Here is an 18,613-nt window from a genome sequence, read left to right as displayed (position 1 = left end):
CACCAAATATGGTTTTATGCCGCGTCCTCCAATTGCAAAGTTCAAAGTTGCTTGTTTCTTATAGGGTAAAAATGAATGCCAGTTAGTATGTACTTAAACTATGATTAAGTAGATTACTATACCATACTTATTTTTGTTTTGCTTTCAACGGTAATTTCCTTTTGATGTGATCTTAACTTGTATTTAATCTAAGTGGAGGGTGGCCTAACCCCAACGGAGTCCCAACTGCTCCACGTTTTGTTTAAACGGAAGGGTACTTTAGTCAATTAGCATCATAAAATTATGTAATTGACCAGCATCTCCTTTCACGAAAAGATACAAGCCCTAGTGTTTTTCCCCCTCGGCCTAAAAAGAAGATATCCATTTGTCATCTTCTCAGAAACAGAATCCCCCTATTGGACGAAAATACCCTTGAAAGGAATCCCATACAGAAAATAGGGGTAGTATAGTAGTTTAACGTCCTTTAAATAGAAAACCTGGTAGAAGATATCCCAGTCTTTCAAACCTTTTGCTTATGGTCTCGGGGACTTTTACTTTTTATTCTCTATTTTACCCCTGTTTTTAGTAATATTCCATTGGGTGTCCTAAAAGGGAGCCAGCTTTTTAATTTGGCTTTTCTCCCTTCTCAGTGCTTTAAAACCAGTTGGATTTTTTTTTTCTCTCTCTCTCTCTCTCTCTGTCTCTTCTCCCTCTTCTCCTTCTTCTCCCTTTCCTCCCTGCAGCTATCGGTTCCTTTTGGTTTCCCTTTTGTTCTCCGTGTTTTTTTTTTCTCATTTTGTTTTCTCTCAGAATGACAGCGCCGAACATGGATACGATCACGGCTTCCTTGGAGAGATCCATGCAGAACTGTTCTCTCGGCGGCAGCCGTGGCGGCCGAGACGACGATGGAGACGGGCGTAGGGAAGCTTTCCTGGTGGAGAACCGACCGAGCGCCGAGTCGACCTTGGAGCTAAATTCTCATGTTTCCCTTCCGTATCAATGGGAGCAATGCCTCGATTTAAAGGTTAACAGAAACGCTCTCTTTCTCCTTTATATTCCTTCTTCCAGAAGTAGGCGTCGATATTTCTTTGGGGATTCTTTTTGTTTTTTTGTTTTTTGTTTCTCCATTCTTTTATCTGATTACAGTTCTATTTTTGTTTGTTTGATTGCTTGGTGTAAAGAAGACGAACGTTTTCATTAAAGATAAGATCTTTGCAACTTTTGGGTAATCTATTTTTTCTGAGAAAGTTACGGCTTTCTACAACCTTTTTTTCTTGGTTCCTTTGTTTAGACTTTCTTCTTGCTGGATTCTGAAATATTATAGGCAGCCATTGCTGCTGTTTCCTTTTCGACGTTCGCGATCATCATCGGTGGCGACTGAGAAATTTGACCACTTTCCACGCGGCCTGCGTAGTTCTTTGTTTTCCTCTATTTTATCGGGCTTCCTTTTCTATTCTTTTTGTTCTCTCGTCTTGTTCTGATTTGCTTGTTTTCATCTTCCCAACTTTCCTGCTTCACTGAGTTTTTTCTCTGGATTTTATCTGATGCTGTGACCTTCTTTTCTCATTCAGAAGGTTTCTTCCTTGCAGACGGGAGAAATTTATTACATAAATTGGACGACGGGAACCAAAGCGAAAGATGATCCGCGCAAAACAGCAAGCTTTGAAGGCGGTTATTTTACAGAAGAAGACAGTTCAGACGAGAGCGAGGACTCTTCCTTCGTTTCATCTCCGTCTTCGAGAGAAGACTACCGCTACGAAGATCAGGTTCTGGTGGTCGCCGGGTGTAAGAGCTGCTTAATGTATTTCATGCTCCCCAAAAGGGTCGAAGCGTGCCCGAAATGCAATGGCTTGCTTCTGCATTTCGATCGGCCCGAAAATGGGTACTTGTGAAAAGATTTCCATTTATTCATTCTATTTTTCTCTCTTTGGAATCCCCCTGATGAAAATGATTTCATGTGGTTTCGCCATTAAAAACCAAATGGTATCTGTCTTTCTGCTTTTTTCATCCTTCACCATCTTCTTCCTCTCTTCCTCCTCTCATTTTCTTAGGACCCCATCACTGCTGCAAACATAGAGCTGTTCAAGGTCAATGAGACGGAAAGCAAAGAATAAATCGATCATGATTACGACGTGTGCTGCGTCTTTTTAATTCTTTCTGGGTTTATGCTAATTTCCATACGCATGTTGGTTTGTTAAACTGCTGATAAGAGAGAAATCACCAGGATGAATTCTTGTTTAATCCCGTATATATATTGTTTATACAAATACGGTCAATCTACGATTCCTGCCAGCAAGCTCTCTTTGACTCATCCATTTTTTGCTCTGCAGATTTTTTAAGGAATTTAAAAAGAAAATTCACACCAGTAGTTGCAGGCTTGCAGATATCCTTTAGCTCTTATAGAACATGCAGGGTTTGCAGGCAACTATGTTTGCAACTTGCCAGTACGTGGTAGTTTATCGACCGATACAGTATCTGGGATTTCGTGTTCTGAGAAATATCCTATTTCTACCATCGCTCAAATCCATTAACAGGATTGATCTCATTAAGGGAACCCTTTTGGGATTTGTTTACATTTGGTTAAGACGAGGGAGAGTCTCTATCTCTGTGAAGGGATTAAAATACCTAAGAGCAGTGTGTCAGGGGTAATTTGTCTGCTCTTTCCATGGATGGCAAGCCAACAAGGGCCTGCCGCATGTGAGCCATGTGCTGGCCGGCGTCCACGAGGTTCCCCGCATTCTCACCGGTAAAACCAGAGCTTCGTTTGAGAAGCGGGAGGCGTTCAGTATTGATAAATTAACAACTTATTTTTAAACTTTAAACGAGAAACTAAAATGAGAAGGATTTGTCGTCCTTGGTTTGATCTCCTTGCTGTTTACTGTTTGAGTAATTAGGGTTTAAGTCCAAAGATGAAAAAATGTGCGTGGTTTTAGGTGACCTCTGGAAATGGAATTTACGTTTTTATATCAGAAGGGGTTGAAGGAAGATGAAGTAGGGGGGAAAGGGGTACTCTCAACAGAAACAAATATAGCATTATTTGGATTGGATGGTGCGCAGATGGAGCGAAAGTTTGGAGGAGAGGCAGGAGAAGGCGACGTGAGGAGACAAAAAAAAAAAAAAAAATGTAAAAATGGAAAAGCAAGGAAGCCGGGTTCTTCTGCTCTGGGACTGGAATATTGGAACCGCAAGAAACAGCCGGGAGAGCTGGAATTTGTGGGTGGACCCCTTTTGACGGTCATGGCGTCCGGAAATATTCGTTTCGAATTTTATCAACTGGTGGAAGCTGGAAGCTCCGCTCCCGGTTACTGTGGCACGTACAAAAGCTTGCTGCTTTGCAGCGGTCCCGCAGTGTGCAACCTGGAGCAGACAAAGGAACCTTTCCTTGATTGGCAGAAAGGAATCTCAGCAGAGTCGCACAGGGACGGGGAGAGAAAGGTAAGTAACACGGGGAACGAGACTTTCTTTTATTCCATCTTCACTCTCTCTCTCTTTCACGTTCGGGTTTCAGAAATCAAAATTCGATTCTCTCTTGGCCGTTCGTCCGTTGCAGTACACTTGCTTGCCGAACAGTCTCAAAGACAAGGCTTTGATCCGGCCATGACTGCCTGCACGCATGTCGATGCTTTATTATTCCCTGCGAGAGAGACTCTCGCAGTTACGGTTCTTTCCTTCCAATTCATCGTTAGAACTTAGCCCCAGCCTAGCAATTGCTCCACACACGCCCTAATTCATCGTTAAAACTTAGCCCTAATCTACATTATAACATCGATGAAAGTTTTCAAACATGAAAAGAAGGTTATATTCGTTGTTATCACAGTTAGCAAGTAAACATATTTTGGAAGAACTACATCTTTAGACATTACCCTTTATAACTTTTGTTTACTTGCTTGCTTTTTAGGGCTGGAAATCCTCATCTAACAAGTAAAACTTGTAATGGAAGCAATTTACCTTTATTACACCCCATGCATCATGTTGCCAATCAATTTAAAGGGGACATAAAACAAGTAAAGTCTCATAACATATTTGTTTTAATTGTCTACTAGATTTGAATTACAAGGCTATATTTAACATTGCCACATCTAGTCAGTCATGTTTGGAAATTGCCCTTAAAATGAAATAGACATCTATAAAGGTTATTTTGTATTCTCTAAGTAGATTCACTCAAATAAAGGAGTGGATGATCTTGTAAGTTTCAAACTCTCTCTATTTTAGTATAAGACAAAAGTCTCTCTTTGCTCTAATTTAGACAATATGAACACAAAGATTACTGGACTTTACGCTTGATTGATGCTTTTGAATTTATATACATTCAAAAGTTTTATTTACATGTCTACCCGTTTATGTATGGTAATAGATAAACATCTGGGTAGTAGATTACTCTTTTCTAGTTCAAGATGAAGTGTGGAAAGGAGTTGGTTTAGGGTAAAGATTGAAATATAATAGAAAACAAATCTATGGGGGAGAGGGAGAGGGAAATAGTGAGAGAGTCATGGGGGTCCCGAGGGACAGAGGGACCGAGAGAAGGAATTGTGAAGGGGAGAGCAAGAGAGGGAGAGAAAGAATAGAGGGGATTGGGATGGGAAGCTGAGAAGGGCCGAGGGGGGGGGGAGTCTAAAGCCCTTCCCACGTTGAAGCCACTGTAAACTCAGCTTCAGATCAATCCCTCCCTTTCTCTCTCTCTCTCTCTCTGTATTTCTATGCAAATCCGCTCTCTTGCTTTCTCAATCATCTATCTTCTTTCTCTTGCATTCTTTCTGACAGCCGCATTTACCTTTTGGTTCTGGTTCTTTCAGTTTGTCTTTTATTTGAAAGTTAAATTCCAATGTTGAAAAATTAAGTCCAGCATTGTTGTCTTCTCTTCTGTGGGATTTGAACGGTCGTTTGCCTGATTCGTAAAATTTCTTCATTTTTTAATCCTTCCTAATGTCATGATTAGTTGTTGATTTTTTTTCCACATTTTTTATTCTTTCCTACTCTGCACGTCACGGTTAGTTGTTGAAATACCCCTTCTCTTCTGTATTGGATTTGAACGGTTGTTTGCCTGATTTGTAAAATTTCTTCATTTTTTATTCCTTTCTACTCTGCATGTCATGATTAGTTATTGAATTTTTTCCATCTCTCAGGTTGGCATGTCTTAGTCTACCTTGTTGAACTACCAGTAGTTTTGATTCGGATATCTTGGTTGGTGAAAATTGTCTGAAAATGTCTCCCCTATGTTTGAGAGCTTCTCTAGTAAATCACTTGCTTTTGAAACTTGAGGATCTTACTGCTGGTTGTTTACTGAACTTTAAGGATCTTATTTATTTTTGTTTGCTTTTGATTTTGTTGAAAATGGATGAAGAATGTTTATGAAATTTTTTGGGTTTTTGACCCCTCCAATGGCCTACATCTATTTTACCAAGGAAATAATCTGTTTTTATTCCAGATATATTGCTTTTGGGCTGTTCAATGCTCTCTTTCACCTGGGTTACTTGTGGCAATAAGTGTGCATGCTGGTTCGTAATCCACATTGAATGTTCCCAAATCCCTGAAGGCTCAACACTCGCTGTTTTTTTACTGGGAGCAGTGTGTCTTTCTGTAATTTCCCCCCTTCCTTTCTTCAATTTTTAACAGTATAAACACACCTCCGTTCTTCCTTTGGCCGAGGGGAGAAACCTGTTTTTCAATGGACTGATGTCTACTCCTGCTCTAATCCTCCCATTTTTTTCCCTCCCTTCTTCCTCTTGCTGATCTTCGATTTCTCTCATATCTCTCTTTCTTCCATCTGATAAATAGTTACTGTTCGGACCATTGGATTGCGCTGCCCAAAATTATTTCTAATTTGAATCTTTTTTTATCTTCTGTTTCTTTCTTCTCCATCTATGATGGCAAACCGCTGCTCAATCTGCTAATATTGATATTGCTTGCTATCCCATCACTATTAAGTTGAAGCGAAAAAGAAATAGGAGTAGCACTCTCATTACCGTAAGTTTTCATTTCATTCTCATCTTAGTTGTTTATTATCCATGAAATTTCTTTTTGATTGGAACACAAGGAATGAAAACAGCAGTCAGTGTTGCAAAGTGTCTGGAACTTTTACATGATAAAGCCATCCTCTCTTACTTCATGGTCTGAAGTCCTCAAACATTTTACTTGGAGAGAATTACCATCCCAAACTATCTGATATGGGTCTTGCAAAACTGGGACCTGTTGGAGATGTCTCCACCGAGTTAGCAATGGTGATAGGTTGTAATGGATATTGTGCCCTTCAGTATGCAATGTCAGGAAAGCTGAGTTCAAAATCAGTATCTATAACTTTCGTGTTGTTCTTTTGGAGATTAATTCTTGTGGGGAAGCAATTGACAATTCTAAGGATGCCGTGAAGCCGAGTTTAGTTGCTTGATTCACTACAGTTTTTTCTCTGGTTCTCTCATTTACCCATTGTGAGTTACACTTCTTATATTTTTAGTTTGGTTTCTTTACATAGTTTCCTTGTTTTGTTAAACCATGCATGATTGCTATGTCCAGTTGTTTTGTGAAACCATACTAGATTGCATCTGCCCATTTGTTTTCTAAAACCATGCTGGATAGCTTATGTCTCATTGGTGATGTTGTCACTGCTCTCACTGACCTTCACAAACATACATCCCTGATTTGCAACCACCAGTGCAAAGTTGACACTTGGCTCAGCAGCATCTACTCGCTCAAACTTTGGTAACAATTGTGGGAAGCAAAATGATGAGTCTCGAAGAGACGAATCCACTAGACAAAACAGAGAATGTTTGTGTTTTTTAGTTGAGGTTTCAGGAAGTTTGACCCTTCCAACAATGTCCTTATAATAACTTGTTGTTCAATTAAATGCTTCTGAACATCGTCTTCTTTGCTGTCATTGCAAAGTTGTAGATTATTAGCTATCATAGTACTAGGTCAAGTAGTATGCATAATTTTCTTGTTTATGAGTGAAAACTTTTTTTGATTGGATGTTAGATTACCTTTTATGATTTGTATTCTTAAAAAAGTATATATGATAGTGTTTTTATACGAAAAAGAAGCCTCTGTGGCCTAATGATAAGACACCAGGCAATTGGAAATCTGGGTTCAAGCCCCAGTAGAGTCATTTTTTTTTTTCATATGGTTGATGGCATACACACTGATTCTTTTGATGTTCTTGATTAACTTTATTAAAGACAATGAGATTGAACTTCCAACATGTACAATCCCTGGTTGAATTTTATAGCTCGTCTTCTTCTTAGTTGTTTAGATTTCATCTTCTAAGAATATATTTTTCTTGATTACATAGTTGCCTGATGGACTACTTTTCGTATTGAATAATCTCTAAGACACTGGAAAATAATAACTGATGGATTTTTTTCTTAAGTGGCTATAGAGATTCTTCTGATGAAAAAGCTGCAGTTTAGGTACAAAATTCTACCCTTTGTGTGGCCTTCCCGTCATTATTCAGAGTGTCCAAGAACAAGAATATAGCTGCACTGCAATAAGATCTTTCGCAAGACTCCCGAACGAACAGTAAAGAGAACACGATGCAATTGCAGCTTACACTGTTGGATGTGCAGGTTCGTCGAAAATTGATGAAGAAGAGGAGGAATGTCCATGCCCACGAAAAGATCAGCAAATTCTTCCACAGGTTCAGATCGGAGTGCTAAGAAGAGTCTCAATGGTGCTGTGAAACAGAAAAGCCCAAAAGAGGAGAAACACTTCATCTACCGGTAGTAAATGGCGAGCTTGAAAAAATCAAAAGCTGAACAGGTACCTACTCTTCCAGCAATTTAAGTTTGACTTGGGACCATGCCAGGAACATCCAGAGTGGCTTCGTCGTTGTCCAATAGAGCAGAGTAAATGTATCACCTACCTGTGTTAAACTGGTTCATTCAGAGAAGAGAGCAGCTTCATGGTAGTCGATTTATCTCAAATTACAACATTTGGATAATCTGTAAACGGTTGTAGCAGAGGTTGCTGGGAGTTCTTCCGACCGAGTTGGTTATTCCTTTGACTTGGTCATTTTATGGTAGGGTTGTATGACTTGGATCCAGGGTGGGTTGTCGGAGTACAGCCTTTGGGGCTCAAGGCGAATTGAAGGACTCGCTAGAAAGTATTTGAGGATGAGCCCTCCCTGAATCTTCACTTGGTAAGTCGCAAAATATTTTGCTGAGTATAGTGGGGTTTTAAACATTTTCCTGCAAAAAATTATGCTGACAGTATATTTTATTAATTATTTTAGCAATGAAAATTTTTAGGCGTACTATGCTAAAAGACCTCCGTAGAAAGAGCTGGGAGTTGTTTGGCTATTGTAAAAACGATGAACAAGTTTGTATGGGTTTTGGCTTTAAAAGTTGGGAGATTAGAGTTACTTTAAAAGATTTAAGTTTCTGGTTTTGCTTTCATCTCCTTGTTGGAAAAATCCAGAGACAAAGTCGAGGTTCTCCCCTTTTCATTTTTTCTTGCAATGGAGAGATCAGAAACAAGAAGGAAGGGCAGTGAGTTACTGTTGGCTTTTACTAGGGAAAAAGACGAGGCCAGTCAAGGAAGTAAAACTGGTTATTTACCAGCAAAGAACCAATGGACAGTCGCATCTCTCCGTGATCTGTATTTATTGATCAAAATTAACCATTGACTGCTTCAATAAATACTTCTGAGGTGCAACTTGCAAGAACGAAGAAGGGTACTTTCAAAAGGGAAACTGTTGATCGGTACACTCAGCTTCTGTATTTTCGTGTCAGTTGCGCCGCTGGTCGCCAATGGATTGTTTACCAAACGCAGTCCCAGAACTTTAAAACTCGGTAGCACCTCTCGAAGAATCAAACCGTCTGTGTTGGGTGAAGGCTCACCTATGGTGCTAGGTGCCTGCTTTGATGCAAGTTCAGGTTCATCCAGAAATGAATACAAGTTAAAACGACTTTTTGGCAAGTGATAAATATAGGATTTTTCTAGTCCTTTCCCCTGTTCTTGAGATGCATTTCATGAATCGATATCAATACTCTGAGCTCAAAACAAATCTTTGAATAGAACAATGGAGATTTAGGTTTTTGTATGTGCTTGCAACCATCCATTTCCGTCTGATGTCCATCTCCGAAAGGTTGTTCTGAAACTCAACTGACTATGACTGCACAACCAACTCAGATTTCCATCCTTGGTTGTACAGAAATCAACTACTTCTTTCAGACTTTTCATCTCTCCTGCCTGGAATTTATGAGGCCCAATTACTACCTCCGCATACTCGAACTGAACCACCTTATTGTGGTAGTGCGAAGTAGGGGTGACTTTGAATCGAGCCGGCTCGCGAGCGGCTCGAGTTTGCCTCGGTACTGGCTCGGTTCGATTCGTTATTTATCAAGCTCGAGCCGAGCTCTCGAGCACCGAAATTGGCTCGTTTACCTTAACGAGCCGAACTCGACCGAAGTCAGGTTTTGTTCGTCGGCTCTCGAGCCAGGTCGAGATGAGTCGGATCGGTATCGGGATCGGGAGCGGGAGCGGGAGCGAGGGGGGGAAATTTTTTCCTCCCCTTGTCACTGCCGAGCCCCTCCCGTCGGTTGTTGTCGCCGCCTCTACCGCCGTCGCAGCTGCTCGTCGGCCGTCTCTATCGTCATCGTAGCTACTCATCGGCCGCCTCTATGGCCGTCCATTCGATTTCTTCCTCTCCTTGTTGTCGCCTCTGTTTCCGTCGCCGCCGCTTCCGTCACCGCCGCCTCCATTGCAACCGTCATCCCCGACGACAGGTCATCTCTGGCATCTTAACCTCCTTCCTCCGCGGCGGAAAACCAGAACCTAAGTTCAGGGGAGAAATAATCTCCCCCCTCCCCCGCGCAAAGATGATTTCGTACGTGCGATATCATAAAGTAAAAAAAAATAAAAAAATTCCTTAAACTCTCTTCCTCATAGCTCTCGAAAAAATTAAAAATAAATTTTATAGAAATAAGTTTCTATAAACTATTAGTGTCTCATTTTTTTTAAACATTTTTCTAATTGAAATTTTTTATTAAAAATCATATAATTTTCTAAGTAAGATTTTCGTACCAAGATGGGGTAGAAAACTGTATAGAAAATTTTTGAATAAGTATTTAACAGTTGATGCTGTAATACTTTTACCATGAATCAATTTTCATTGCAATTTTGTGTTTGATATTTTATTAATTAAAAAATTTATCGATAAGTATAATAATATATTAGATTGATTATTAATTTTTATTTATTTCCCTAGAAAAGGCAATAAAAGGTCCATTTAACTTTCCTAAGAAAATTTAAAATATTTCTTGTAATTTTCTAATAAGTCACTAATAGTAATAAAATTTTATTTAAAGGTTTTTTTTGGAATATGTATCATAGGAAAAATATTTTTAGTTTTTCCTAAATTTTCATCTAGGGCACTAAGGAGGCCATAATAAATTATGACCAAATTCAAAAATTAAAAAACAAGCTAGACAACAATTGGAGTAATAAAGATTAATATTGGTACATTTTTAATCCATTTTTAAAATTTGAATCCCCTATCGTTATATTTTAAAAAAATATATGCATAATTTTATATATAATTTATTCAAAGCCACTCCTACGTGCGAGATCATAAACAAGGAAAAAAAAAAAATTCTTTGTCTCTTCCCCGTGGCTCTTAAAGAAATTGAAAAGATATTTTAGTAGAAATACGTTTCTAGAGACTATTAGTGGTTTTTTCAATAAATGTTGAAAATATATTTTTAGTAGAAATATGGGAACCTCATGTTTTTTCAAAATATTTTTCTAATTATAAATTATTTTTAAAAAATCATATAATTTTCTAAGTAAGATTTTCTTGCCAAGATGGGTTAGAAAACCATATAGAAATTTTTTTAATAAGTATTTGACAGTTGATGATATAATACTTTCAGCATGAGGCAATTTTCATAACAATTTTGTGTTTGACATTTTATGTGATTAAAAATTTATCGATAAGTATAATAATATATTAGATTAATTATTAATTTTTATTTATTTCCTTAGAAAAAGCAATAAGAGGTCCATTTAACTTTCCTAAAAAAATTTAAAATATTTCTTGTAATTTTCTAGTAAGTTTCTAATAGTAATAGACTTTTATTTAAAGGATTTATAGTTTTTATTTGGGTGATTGTAAATTGATAGTGATATTTAATTTAATTTTGTTGTGTTTGATTATTTTATGAAATTTATTTATAATGTTATGCAGTGTATGAAATATATAAACAATTTCATGGAGTATTTATAGAATGTATAGAAAATTTTATGGAGTATTTATGTAGGTATTATGTATATTGGTTATGCCGAATTTGATACAAATATTATATATATAGATTATGCTCAATTTTAAGTAGAAGTTATGCCCAATCTTATACACGTATTATATATATATATATAGGTTATGCCCGATTTTATGTAAAATGTATTCATAATTTTATATACATTTTATTCGATATATATTTTTTAAAAAATTTTAAATATATGTTGAGGCTCAAGCTCGGCTCAAACTCGTTGGGCTCGAGCTCAGATCAAATTTTTAGGCTCAATGGCTCAAAATATTTAAATAAAATTCGGGTCAAATATAAACAGGCTCTTCTCCGCTGACTCGATGCACTGCTGGCAAGTACCTCTTCCTCTCATCTTCCCACACGAGTAGATGAATCTGGTTGTGTACGCGCACCGGACCAAATTCCCCTGTGTGGAACCTCATCCACCAATCCAGATCAGCCTGGATAGGAATCTCAACAAGCCACCAATCTCTTTTCTCCGTTCCCAGTTGCGTAAGCTCGGATTCCCATGCTTGCAGAAGCGACTACGACCGTGCCCGTTCGGCTCTGGTCTTCTATTCTAGCCTTCAATCTCGGGATTTCGATTAAACAAATCGGAAAACATAAAGAAATCCGTTCTCTAGCCAATTTCTCGTTTCTCCCTCCTCTTCCGATGCAATGGTAGAATCAGTGAGATCGTATATTCTCCTGTCTTGTCCCATTTAATCCTCCTAAAAGCTCAACCTCACTGAAAGGCGTTTTATTGACTGAAACCTAAGTTGATTGTGTTAACACATTCGGCGTACGGTGGGGCTGGACTCATTAGGAGCTGCTTTTCTATGCTTTTATAGCTGTAGTTTAAAGGATTCAAAACCGAAACAGATTCATGGACTCCATCCATGTGCACATTGAAAATGTCATCAGAGGTAGGAGAAGCTCTGGCCCATGTTGTTCAAATGAAAACTACAGCACAGAATTTGATTTTTAGTTGTTTTGTCCTAAAACCATCTCCATTGACAAAATTGTTAATAAAATTTGGTAGTCTTTCGGATTTTAAAAAATGGTTTTTAACTGCTTTTCAGTTCGTACTTGACTGGTTCGCTGCTTTTAACAGTGTTGATGATTTACGCGATATCCCACTGAAGTGGAGTTAAAAAGCAGCATTGATAGATCTTGCAATATATGCTTCTGTCTTCTCTATCAGCCATGAGAGCACCATTTACATCTCGACCAAATCAATTACACGGAAGCAGTCAAAAGCATCTGGGTTTCTGTTGCCATTTCTCCATCTAATATCCCCACCAAGCCATTAACTAATTTTAGTTCTATACTAATAAATATAGCAAAAATGGAAGGCGTTATTACACTTGCTTCCACCACTATTCATCTGTTTCACTCCTTTTGCAATTCACAGGAGCTGTGATGCGAGTATTAAGGAGCTTGCAGGGTGCATATAAGGTAGCAGGACGAGCACCGGTTCCATTCGAACTTGCATTCATGACCTCATAAATGATTTACCAGCTTTGTTGCTTGTCCTTGTCTTTAATAAGTTGAAGATGGGTTAATTATTTAAGTTCATCCATCTCCTTTTGTTCAAGGCCAAGTGGAGCAGAACGAAGGAGGTGGACTTGGCTGTGATCAAGTTTTCATGTCCAGATGATGGCAAAGTTTTTGCTCAAGATCTTGTTGTGCCTTTGCATACTAAGAGTATCCCAAGGTTCTTCTTTACACTTTGTTCCTGTCTTGTGCTTGCGAGAACCGGACTAGAGAGATACAGGGGCGGTTGTTTCATGCATGTACTGTCGAGGATTTCTGCCGTTCTTTCTAAAAATGCTTCGTTTGTCGCTTGATTTCTCTCTTGAGTGACCATTTTCTCCATTTATCTCCCGGCTATCAATAACAAATTTCCTCATTGGTGGTTATGGGAATCGGCTACCTAGTATCTATTTGCAGTACTTGCTTACGTCCCAACCCAATGAAGTCAAAAGAAATGAAGCAAAGATGATGAAATTCCCTCTTTCATTTTCTTTTTTGCACACTCTGTGTCATGTATTGCTCAGAGCTTGTGGCAATAATCCATATCTTCCCGTTTCTTCTGTTCCGTCTTCTGTGCCATCCTCTGTTTTCCTCCTTTTCGTGTTAGTCCAATACCAGGCAAAAACAAAGCAGTGAACGAAATTGCAAACATGGGTTTCTTCTTTTTTATTTTTCTGCCGAAAATCATGACCAGGGTGTTTCTTTTCTTCTCTTTCTCTCGCACAATGCTCTTACTTAGCCAGGTTCATGTGAAAATACTGCAGGGAGAGGGTTGAAGCATCCATTCCTGGAGAGAGCAAGCTCGTTTGGTGGCGATGAAAAGGCGTACGACTACATAATCGTAGGCGGAGGAACTGCCGGGTGTCCTCTGGCAGCCACTCTCTCTCAGAACTTCAGTGTGCTGTTGCTGGAGAGAGGGGGGTCGCCATACGGAAATCGCAACGTCTCGTATATGCAGAACTTCCACATCTCTCTTGCGGATACCTCTGCACAGTCGCCGGCTCAGGCCTTCATTTCCACCGACGGGGTCATAAATGCGAGAGCTCGAGTCTTGGGAGGTGGCACATGCATAAATGCTGGCTTCTACACAAGGGCTAGCCCACGGTCTGTTCTCTCTTCATATCAATCCATTGGTGTCTTTGCTTTTTTTTCTAGAACAAGAGTATGCTGCACATGATTCAAGAACAAGTCGGAGTAGTTCATGGAGAAGACGAGTTTGCAATCCGGGTGTTTTGGATTTTCGTAATGCAAGACAAGTTCTAATACAGAAGAAAGAAGATTACGGAGTGTAAGCAAGCTGTCACCGGAAAATGTAAATCCAGTTGAGGGGATACTGGTGATAATTACCGTTGATCAGACTATCGGAAGTTTTCTTTCATGTCGCAAGAGAAATAAATTATTCACGAGTAGATGTTACATCTCTTTAATGGCTGATCAACTTTGCAGTAGATTAAGCCTATTGTATGCTGAAAGTTGGTTCTTGTTAGGAGCACCCCGTTTTCTTGGTTCCCTTCGTTGAAGAGCAGAAAGCAGGGAGCCACCCACAAGTTTTAATGTTTTATATAAGATATGTTCCATAGAGAGAGAGATTACTGAATCTTTAATAAACAGGGTCCGGCCCAAGGACCCAGAAATGGCCGCCATGGAAGTGAAGCTCCAGTTATTCCCATTTCATCTCATTTTTGTGTAGTGCTCCCGCAGGTACGTAAGGGACGCTGGCTGGAACGACGAGTTGGTGAACGAGTCGTACCCCTGGATTGAGAAGCAAATCGTTCACTGGCCTGACCTCGCGCCTTGGCAACAGGCTTTCATAGATGGCCTTCTCCAAGCAGGCATCTCGCCCTTTAATGGTTACACCTATGATCAGTTGTATGGAACTAAGGTTGGGGGGACCATCTTCGGTAAGGATGGGTTTAGGAATACGGCCGCCGATCTCCTCGCTGCTGGGAATCCAGCAAATCTTCGAGTCTTACTTCATGCTTCTGTCCAGAAAATCCTGTTCGATACAAGAGGTAAAATTTCATGCAGTCCTTGTTTCCGATTCACCTGGGTGCGAGGTTTTACGCGAGAATTAACGTGATTAAATGGAGTGAATTTGCAGGGAGGAAACCAGCGGCCATTGGAGTTGCTTTCAAGGACGAAAATGGGAAGTTGCACAAAGTTTTCTTGTCAGATCGGGTTGAGAGCGAAGTGATTCTTTCATCAGGTGCCATTGGAACACCGCAGCTGTTGATGCTGAGTGGCGTCGGGCCTGCGACCGTATTGAGAAGGATGAAGATTCCAGTCGTTCTTGAAAACAATTTTGTGGGGAAGGGGATGTCTGATAATCCCATGAACTCCATCTTCATCCCCACCAAGAAACCAGTGGTACAGTCGCTTATCCAGACGGTTGGGATCACAAATTTGGGTTCTTATGTAGAAGCCAGCAGTGGATTTGGCCAATCTCCAGACAGCATTCAGTGCAACCATGGGATCATGTCTGCTGAGGTTTGTCGATTGCACTCCCACAAGCATCGAAACCTCATAATTCACAATTCACAATTCACATTTCACAATTCACAATTCACAATTCACAAATCCAAGATAATCCATCATGTATCAACCATGATCGTGTTTGTAAAAATGACTGAATGACTCCGTTTTGGCATCTAATCTGCTATCTATTTGCTAAGACATGTTTTTGCCTAAAGTGAGATGAAATTTTGATGTATCAGATTGGTCAGCTGTCCACTGTTCCTCCAAAGCAGAGGACCCGAGAAGCCATTAATGCTTACAAGGAACACAAAAAAGATGTTCCATACGAGTTGTTCAGAGGGGGATTCATCTTGTCAAAAATAGTTGGTCCGCTTTCAACCGGCCATCTTAGCCTCATCTCCACTAACGTTGATGACAACCCCTCAGTCACCTTCAACTACTTCAGCCACCCAGAAGATTTGAGACGCTGTGTCAGAGGCATCAAGACGATGGAGAAAATTGCACGGAGCAAACCCATGAAGGCACTGATGGAAGACGACGAGTACACAATTTCCATGCTCCTTAACATGAGTGTCAAGGCCAATGTGAACTTCATTCCAAAGCACAAGAATGTCACTCAATCTTTAGAACAGTTCTGCAAGGACACACTGATCACCATATGGCATTACCATGGAGGTTGCCATGTAGGAAAGGTGGTTGATCGCAATTATCTGGTCCTTGGTGTCAATAATCTTCGTGTAGTTGATGGGTCTGTCTTCGTCGATTCACCCGGGACAAATCCTCAGGCCACTGTCATGATGCTCGGCAGGTAAGAGCTTGCAATCCATTTCCTGTTCCTATTCAAAGAAAACAAGCAGGAACTAATCTGAATTGGAATTTGCAGGTACATGGGATTGAAATTACTGAAAGAAAGACTAGGAAAAGCATCTTGAGTGTAGTGCGAGAAGCAGAATGGTTGTCACTGTAACTCATAGTTTGGTGTTTGTGTCAACTTGTAATAAAAATATAAGTGAGCCAATCTATTGTACCGATTATTCATTAATTGGACCTTTTTTTGTTTTCTTAACAGTCTTCTCAGTCGAAAATAATACTTTAATTTCAATCATATTTTCCCATTCACATCATTGATTTAAATAGCCGTTTTACAGAATATACATAGAATAATTATGAGTGATTAACGGGATTATACAATCACCGGATTTACATAATATTTATATGATTTCTCTTTAAGGGAATAAATATCAAAGTAAATCTTAACACTCCCCCTCGAGTTGGTGCATAGATATCACTCATGCCCAACTTGTCAAGACAATTGTTAAAAACTCGGTAAGACATTGCCTTGGTTAGCACATCGGCAAGCTCATCCTCAGATCGAAAATGAGGGACTTCAATGATTCTTGCTTCTAACTTTTCTTTAATAAAGTGTCTATCAACTTCAACATGTTTAGTTCTATCATGTTGGACTGGGTTATGGGCAATATCACATGTTGCCTTATTGTCACAGTATAATTTCATAGGATTTGTCTGCTCAATATGTAGTTATTGTATCAGATTTTTTATCCATAATAATTCACATATTGCCTTGGACATTCCCCTATATTTGGCTTCAGCTGACGATCTAGCCACCACCTCTTGTTTCTTACTTCTCCAAGTGACCAAATTTTCACCTACAAATGTAAAGTATCCAGATGTAGACCGTCGATCATCTATTGATCCAGCCCAATCGACATCAGTATAACCTTTAATTTTCAAGTCACTTCCTTTTTTAAATAAGATTCTTTTCCCTGAAAATGATTTCAAGTAGCGCAGGATACGGTTAACGACATTCATATATTCTTCACTTGGAGAGTGCATAAATTGACTAACTATACTTAGTACATAAGCTAAGTTTGGTCTCGTATGTGCAAGATACATTAACCTCCCAACTAGTCACTGATAACGCTCCTTGTTAGCAGGGACTTGATCTGAATGTGTTCCCAGTTTCAAATTTTCTTCCATAGGAGTATTGACCGGACGACATGTTGTCATACCAGTTTTCTTCAATAAATCTAAAACATATTTTCGTTGAAATAAAAAAATTCCTTCCTTGGATCTTGACACTTCAATACTAAAAACATATTTTAAGTAGTCAAGATCTTTCATTTCAAATTCTCTAGCAAGATGACTTTGCAATGATTTATTTTCTTCTGGATCATTCCCATTTACTATCATATCATCAACATACACTATAAGAGCTGTAATGGCCTCTTTGTTATATTTCAAGAAGAGAGTATGATCTGAGTTGCTTTGCTTGTATTCGATAGATTTCATAAGATTTGTGAACCTTCCAAACCCCGCCCTCGGGGAATGTTTCAAACCATATAGGGATTTCCTCAGTTTACATAGTTGTCTGCATCTTTTGTTTTGCATAATACATCTTGGAGGTAATTCCATATATACTTCTTCTTTGAGATCTCCGTGAAAAAATGCATTCTTAACATCAAACTGATATAAGGGCTAGTCAAGATTCACAGCGAGAGATAGTAGAATCCGAACAATGTTGATTTTGGCTACTGGTGCGAATGTCTCCATATAATCGATCTTGTAGGTTTGAGTATATCATTTGGCAACAAGTCTTGCTTTGAACCTTTCAATGGTGCCGTCGGCTTTATATTTAATGGTAAATACCCACCTGCATCCAACTGGTGTCTTTCCTACAGGTAGGTCAACCACTTCTCATGTTGAATTCTTTTTTGGGACCTCATTTCTTCGTTCATGGCTTCTTTCTACTTAGGATCTTTCAAGGCTTCCTGCACACTATTAGGAATAGATATAACAGATAATTGATTCACAAATACTTCATTGGCCTTTGAACAATCTATGATAAGACACAAAATTATGCATAGGATACTGAGATTTAGAGGTGAGAAGAGGTTCATAATTGACTCTAGGTTTTCCTCTTGTGGTTCGATGAGGTAGCACTCTTAGTTGAGTTTCAGAACTTACTTGAGGCTCAGACATGGACTCGGACTCATAAGGCATTTGATCCACTGGTACATTATGAAGGGGTGAAGATGACGGCTGAAACTCTAGTTGCACAACTTCCATCTGGTCTTGTGTGTCTCCATCCTGTGAAGATGTTGGCTGAGACTCTGGTTGCATCGCTTCTATTTGGTCTTGTCTGTCTCCATCCTGTGAATCATGGTCATTTGTATCATTTTGATGTTCACTGCTGTAATCTGAATACTTACCACTTGTAGAAACTAAGATATCTAAATGATGATTAAGGGTCTGCAATTCAATCTTGTTCTCCCCCTGAATTGAAGATTCGGGAGTAGAATAATACATGTGATCTTCATGAAATACCACATCACGAGTGACATACAATTTGCGAGAGGGAGGATGATAACATC

General features: G+C 39.2%; 2 protein-coding genes across 4 annotated transcripts; both read left to right on the top strand.

Moving 5' to 3' along the window:
* Positions 1 to 657: 657 nt before the first annotated feature.
* Positions 658 to 1,884, top strand: LOC137950680 (protein CURLY FLAG LEAF 1-like). 3 transcript variants are annotated; one of them, XM_068797272.1, is made up of 2 exons: positions 658 to 1,003; positions 1,569 to 1,884. In XM_068797272.1, exons 1-2 carry the CDS (start codon positions 791 to 793, stop codon positions 1,869 to 1,871), a joined length of 516 nt encoding a protein of 171 aa, XP_068653373.1. In that variant the 5' UTR covers positions 658 to 790; the 3' UTR covers positions 1,872 to 1,884. The 3 variants fall into 3 exon arrangements, with proteins under 3 accessions (XP_068653373.1, XP_068653372.1, XP_068653371.1); XM_068797271.1 differs by having other exon boundaries at positions 1,554 to 1,884; XM_068797270.1 differs by having other exon boundaries at positions 1,551 to 1,884.
* A 10,940-nt stretch (positions 1,885 to 12,824) lies between these two features.
* LOC137949703 (protein HOTHEAD-like) lies at positions 12,825 to 16,326 on the top strand. Its single transcript, XM_068795851.1, has 6 exons — positions 12,825 to 12,927; positions 13,511 to 13,850; positions 14,448 to 14,758; positions 14,848 to 15,233; positions 15,461 to 16,029; positions 16,105 to 16,326. The coding sequence occupies exons 1-6, from the start codon at positions 12,867 to 12,869 to the stop codon at positions 16,151 to 16,153; spliced, it is 1,716 nt and encodes a 571-aa protein (XP_068651952.1). The 5' UTR covers positions 12,825 to 12,866; the 3' UTR covers positions 16,154 to 16,326.
* Positions 16,327 to 18,613: the final 2,287 nt, after the last annotated feature.

This window comes from Aristolochia californica, unplaced genomic scaffold (assembly GCF_029961685.1).
Source record: "Aristolochia californica isolate CCGP_79_NKW_82.1479 unplaced genomic scaffold, dmAriCali1.0.hap1 SCAF_14, whole genome shotgun sequence".
NCBI classification, from domain to species: Eukaryota; Viridiplantae; Streptophyta; class Magnoliopsida; order Piperales; family Aristolochiaceae; genus Aristolochia; species Aristolochia californica.
This window is presented reverse-complemented; position numbering and strand designations above follow the sequence as displayed.